The sequence below is a fragment of the Halichoerus grypus genome, chromosome X, assembly GCF_964656455.1.
Source record: "Halichoerus grypus chromosome X, mHalGry1.hap1.1, whole genome shotgun sequence".
NCBI classification, from domain to species: Eukaryota; Metazoa; Chordata; class Mammalia; order Carnivora; family Phocidae; genus Halichoerus; species Halichoerus grypus.
Window position 1 is genome coordinate 109,217,924 of NC_135727.1, and position 6,200 is coordinate 109,224,123.

The following is a 6,200-nucleotide window of genomic DNA, read 5'->3' on the forward strand; positions in this document are numbered from 1 at the left end:
CCCTATTTCCTTTGTAATTAAAATATTTAAATAAGAGAACAGAAATAGTATCTGTGTAGTTTTCAGATAAAGTATATGAGATGTAATGGGAAAAATCTGATTGTGAATGACTTAACATAACAAAATTTTATTTCTTATGTACATAAAATCTGATGGGCATTGGCAGGGTGTCTTCATTGTCAGGTGACCCTGGGATCCAGGGTGCTTCCATCATGAGCTTCCACATCTCAATACAGGCTTGGCATGTTTGCGGCTCAATGAAACAGAAAGCATGGAGGTGGCACACTAGTTCTCAAATACCTTTGTCTGGAGGTGAGAGGCATGCTTCTGCTCATACTTCAGTGTCAAGGATAGTTACATGACCCTTTGTAACCACTGGCAGGTAGCCTCTGTATGAGACAAGGATAGAGAGCAATACATGAAGTGTCTTGAGCATCTGTGGACCTTCCCATTAACGGTTACATAATAGGTACTCAGAAAAGAGCAACTATTATAATTTATGACATTAGCCCTCTTTGTTCCTGGAGGATTTTCCAAGATCAAATTTCCTTGCAATTCAACAACTTTTTCTAGTGCCCCTATGTGACTAGTGTTTTCAAATACAGGATCACACCAGTTTTCTAAAGGCCATTGAAAATCTCAGCAGAGAGGTGTCACCCTTTTTCACTCTATAGCACCTTTCTGCACTGACCTTTCCAATAACCTCTATAATCTCAATACACTGAGAATTTTCTCCTTCCTTTTGCTGCATGAAAAAACCTATAACTTGTGAGTCTCTGCTGTCCACCACCTAAAGAACATGTCTGAACACTTGTTCAGGTATCTTTAAGCACACTGAAAAACTAAGATTTTCCTCTGGTGCAGATATAGACAAGAGTCAGATGTATGCTGGCGAATTTTTTTCTTATCAAAGCTGGCATGTCTGCCAGGGAGACATTTTCTGCCTTGGTGGTGGACTGAATAATTGTTCCACAAAGATACCCATACCCTTATCTCTAAAACTTGTCAATATGTTATGTTACATGACCAAAGGCACTTTGCATATGTAATTAAAATTTTGAAGTGGACCTTAAAATAGGGAGATTATACTGTATTATCTGAGTGGGCCCAGTCTAATGATGTGAGCACTTCTAAGCAGAGGACTTTGTTTGGCTGGAGGCAGAAGAGAGATGCAGCAGAGTGGGGGTAGGAGAGTTTCCACACAAGACAGAGTCACGTGCTGTTTCTGAAGTAGGGGGTCCATATGCAAAAATTGGAGAGAGACCTTGAGGAGCTATGGCAGCTCCAGCTAACAGTCAGCAAGGAAACAGGGCCTCAGTCTTATAATCACAAAGCACTGAATTCCTCATAGAAATGGATTCTGAGAGCAACGTGTGTATGTGTGGAATGAAATTCTTCTCAGTATCTCTCAATAAGAACCCAGACTGACAGCTTGATTTGGGCTTTGTGTAACCCTGAACAAAGAAATCTGCACAGCCAACCCAAATATATTACCTACACAAATGTGAGATAATAAATTTGTGTTGTTGTAAAGTACCTTGATTTATGGCAATCTGTTTGTCAGCAGTAGAAAATATCTACATCCTCCCAGAAGGACACCCGAGATTTTAGGAATCCAGCCTCTGCCAATGGTTGCTATATAGTGATTTCTTCCAGCACTCCTCATCTACCACTCAGGAGGAAGGTTTTGGTTCTTGACCACTTAGTTAAGCTCACTTATCTGTATATGGGTTCAGTGGCCAGTCTCAAATAATTGATCAGATTAAATTCCTCTTTCTTAAGAATTTCATCTGCTTTCTAAAACTTCTTCCCTAACTTCAGGGTTATCTTACAAGAATCAATACATCCTGTGCCAAATCAGACTGCTCACAACCTGAGTTGGAAAAAACTTTGAGTGAGAGAGAAGCACCCAGAGCAGATGAGTAGTCTGAACTTTACTGCCAAAGTAAACAGCCACGTGGATGGGACCGTTCTTATTTCATAGGGGTTCCATGGTCAGGGATGGGACAGACGGCAGACATCTTCAAGGGTTTAGAATGCTCTAAGTTAGGGGAAAGGCAGGCAATTCTGGGCTGTTTCATTGGGAACAGAGTGCGGCCTGATGAAAGGAAGCTGGACAGCTGGTCAGGATCCAGATTTTGACATGAGGGCACACTGGGAAGACCCAGGGCAAGAGTGATGTAATTCAGGAAGTTCTGGAACTGGTCCCAAGTGCTGGGACCTGGGTGGAGTCAGCTCTCAAGGAACTCTAGGGATAGAAGTAGGAGCCTAGGTAAATTAAGCCCACAGACTATCCTGAAATTGTTTTTAATTCTCATTTTCTTTTTTATTTATCACACCTGGGCTTAATACATTGGCAAGAGGGTCCTTCATCTTTCCTGAGAGACATTGTGGAGTAGAGAGTAGAAATGAATTAAGAGACAAAACATTTGTTTTATTCGGGCCCCTAGGTGGCTCAGTTGGTTGAGCGACTGCCTTCACCTCGGGTCATGATCCTAGAGTCTCGGGATCAAGTCCCACATCGGGCTCCCTGCTTGGCAGGGAGTCTGCTTCTCCCTCTGACCCTCCCCCCCTCGCATGTACTCTCTCTCTCTCTCAAGTAAATAAATAAAATCTTTAAAACAACAACAAAAACATTTGCTTAATTCAAGAAGACATGAAAGAGTGAGGGACCCTAAATAAATTCAGACCATAAGTCCAGTCCCACTTCTGACATTTATGAGCCAGGTAAAGTCAGGAAACTTTCAAAGCTCTATAAGGCTTTTCTATGAAATGAGCTGGAGAAGCCCTCGTGTGTAGGACTCCTGGCATGTATATAACGTATGAAAGCACTTGGCATAGTGTCTGGCATGTACTGAGCCTTTAATAATTTTCAGTTATTACTATTACTGTTTTGACCTCAGACTCTACTAAAATCTGCTCTGTGATTTTTTTTTTATCCAAGAGGTATCAGTGAATATGCAGCACTATGAGACAGCACAACAGATCAGCCAACATGATGCATAGCAAATAAAGCTAAATTACTTACTCTGCAAGTTTTCAGCATATGTTACTTATTGCATGTTGAGGGAGTCTTCCCCAGTTAGGTGGAACTTAAGGGTCCTTTGTGTCAAGAACGACCTCCCTCCAACTGTCCTTCCATCCAAACCACCTCTATTTTCCTTTATTTCAGTTCCATTAAAAATCTAGCCCTCACTTGGGAGTTGGCCAAATTACACACAACTTAATAAAATGAACTTTAATGTAGTGGGCTGTCTCTTCCAGGCCAGAGCAAAGATTGCTAGCACAGTGGCTTCTGAGCATACCCATGTTGTGTATCACTCTTATTTCTCAGAAACTCCCTGGGGATGGTGTGCATAAAACAGTTTGTGTGCTGTGCTCAACTGCACTGGGAAAAGAACAGTGGGAAAGGATGCAGGACACCTTCCATTCTTGTTCCAGGTGGAGATTTCTCTCTGGTTAATTCATGATCTTAAAGTAATTGCTAGAAACAGTTTTCCATTCCAGGCTTTAGCCTCTTAACTCTGGACACAGCTTCTGAGGGTCTGGCCCCCGCACACGACTCCCACAGCCTCATCTGATCCACCACCCAGCTTCAGGTAAAACTGACTCACACCAAACGACTTGCAGTTTCCCAAGGCCTCAGACTCACTGGCCTCAGGGCGCTTACACTTGACTTCTCACATCTGGATCCTCCCATGTCCTCTCCTTCTTTTGACTTGTTCTTAGGTCTTAGGGTGTATCCCATCCTCTTTCCTACTCGACAGCTGTTTCTACACTCTAAAATTCTATGGGCACAGTGGGCGGGTCTTGTTTATCCTGACACTCCCAGTACTAGCAGGAAGCCTCCCAAAGAGCAGATGCTGAAGGAATGTCTGCGAAATAAATGAGACAGTGTGCAAGAGGTCTAATTTATTATGCTATAATTAATTCTACATTCTTGAATAAACTAAGCACATTTAAGTATATATCTCTCTTAATTTTACAGAACAGACCAAATAGTGATAAAGGAATGCAAAAATCTATCATCTTTTACTTTTTTCTCTATTTCTTGATCCCAGCATTTTACTGCTGAGTTCTCTCATATTTCCAAGGAAGTGCCAAATCCACTACTACGTTATCTTATTCCAAGTACCTCAATAAAATGGAAAATGTCCCAATTTGTTCTATAAAATAATAAAACTCTTAACTCTTAAAACTCAAACATCAATAAATGTGTGATTTACATCATTCACAAACTCAGATTCTGAAGCTAGTTAAACCTTCTATTAAAAGGAACAACACTTAGGTGCCTGGGTGGCTCAGTTGGTTAAGTGTCCAACTCTTGATTTTGGCTCAGGCATGATCTCAGAGTCGTGTCGGGCTCTGTGCTGGGCGTGGAGCCTGCTTAAGTTTCTCTCTCTCCCTCTGCCTCTCCCCGCCATGCTCACCCTCTCTCTCTCAAAAAAGAAAAGAAAACAAAACAAAACAAAAAAACAACATTTAGACAAATATCCAGGTTACTACCTAAAATAGGAACACAAACGTGTTATGTACTCTCTTGTCTCCAGCCCCACCCTGACCTTTCACTAATGAGAACATTAGCTGTTCTCTTCAAACACATAGTAATAACCTTCCTCAAACTTCACTTGGGGCAGGAGAAGCTGCTGGCCGTGGCCCTGGAGCGTGCACTGGCCATAGCAGCAGTACAAGCCTTGGCTACAACCTTGGCTCGGGCTCGCTCTTCCTCATCTCTCAGAGCCTCTTCATACCAGGATGGGAAGGCAGTGGGGACGGTATCATGAATCTTGGCCACAAACTCTAGGACTTTCATCTTGCTGGTCTCAGCATGGGCTCTGGGACCCCACAGGAACTCATAGCGTGGAGGATTACTGTTGGCTATCTGCCGGTACTCCAGGTATTCTTCTTGCACCCAATCTTTGGTGATGAGCTTCCTGGGCTCCCCATAGATGAAATTCTTCATTCCATCATATAACCCCATCATATTCAGCACTTCCCAGACTTGCTCCTCAGTGGCACAGTTGCCCTTTGTGAAGATCACGCCCAGGACGGTCATCAACAGGCCAGTCTTGGGCACACCTCCATTATCATTTACTCTCCCATCATAGCTGGATTCCAATTTGTTGACAAGAACATAGGTGTTCCTGTTGGGATCCACTTCCTTCACATCAAGGCCAAAGACCAGCTCCAAGTGCTCAGAGGCTTTCTGGAGGATCTTGTGGAAGTGATTCTTGTTAATCTGGATTACATTTCTCAGGATATCTGCCTTGGTAACAGGCTCTTTCATTTGATACTTGTATAGCAGGTAGTATACCAACATAGCAGCCTTCTTGTCTACAGGACTTCTGTGCCCGTGCTCAGTGGTATCCCTGGCCCGTGAGGCATTTGGCTTCTCCTCCATTTGATTGTCGGCACCTTCACTAAATCTTGTGTTTGAAGCAGTTGCAGTAGTAGTGCTGGTGGAGCGGACTCTCCCAGTAACTTGAGGATTGCTGGGTGTTCCAGTGGCAGATGAGCTCTGGGGAGCATCTTTGAAATGAGGAGAAGGAGAAGAGGGGGACTCTTCTTCCTCTGGTACAGTGGCTTGAGCAGCCACTTCTCGAGCCTGGCGGCGTTTTTCACGGGCACGAAGCTTACTCTTCTGGCCCCGAGGCATGATGATTCTGGTCAGGGAGAGCAGGCACGAGTGTGGAAAAGACAATAGATGATTCGGTAACCTGGAGGAAAGAGGATGAAATGCTGTGATATCCTCTGACAGGGAGATACCATCTTGGGCTTTATCAACAGCCATCTCTCCAGGTTTCCTTGAAGGCACTGCTCTAGGATCCCACAAGGCTCCCTTCATGGGTTAGCCTTTCCCCTGAGGACTCTGGAAGGAACTAGAGTTCACCTTGGGCTGAAGCTTCCCACCCCTACCTGAGTCCTACTGGAGTTGATATACGGTTTGGCAGATCCAGGCTCTATGGTGCCTCCCCTGTTGTGGAGTAGGGGGTGTTTCCGTTCACATTCAGCACCATTACCTTGACTTCTTGCAGGACCTAAGGTCCTCTGCTTAACTGATTTGATGCTGACCCCTCATTTCAAAGCCCTCACCTCCCTGACATCCTGGAGGAGGAACTGAAGGGAATCACATCTAAGCACATCTGCCCAGGGGTACCCTGAGATGACAGCGATGGCAAAGCTATGTGGGACCTTCCCCA

At 44.1% G+C, this 6,200-nt stretch overlaps 1 protein-coding gene across 1 annotated transcript; it reads right to left on the reverse strand.

Moving 5' to 3' along the window:
* Positions 1-4,624: 4,624 nt before the first annotated feature.
* LOC118532377 (melanoma-associated antigen B10-like) lies at positions 4,625-5,656 on the reverse strand. The gene has a single exon (XM_036086950.2). The coding sequence runs from the start codon at positions 5,654-5,656 to the stop codon at positions 4,625-4,627; it is 1,032 nt and encodes a 343-aa protein (XP_035942843.2).
* Between the last annotated feature and the right edge of the window lie 544 nt (positions 5,657-6,200).

What these genes read in the sequence shown, in the direction of transcription:
- LOC118532377 (XM_036086950.2), bottom strand. Translation starts at nt 5,656, where the DNA reads ATGCCTCGGGGCCAGAAGAGTAAGCTTCGTGCCCGTGAAAAACGCCGC.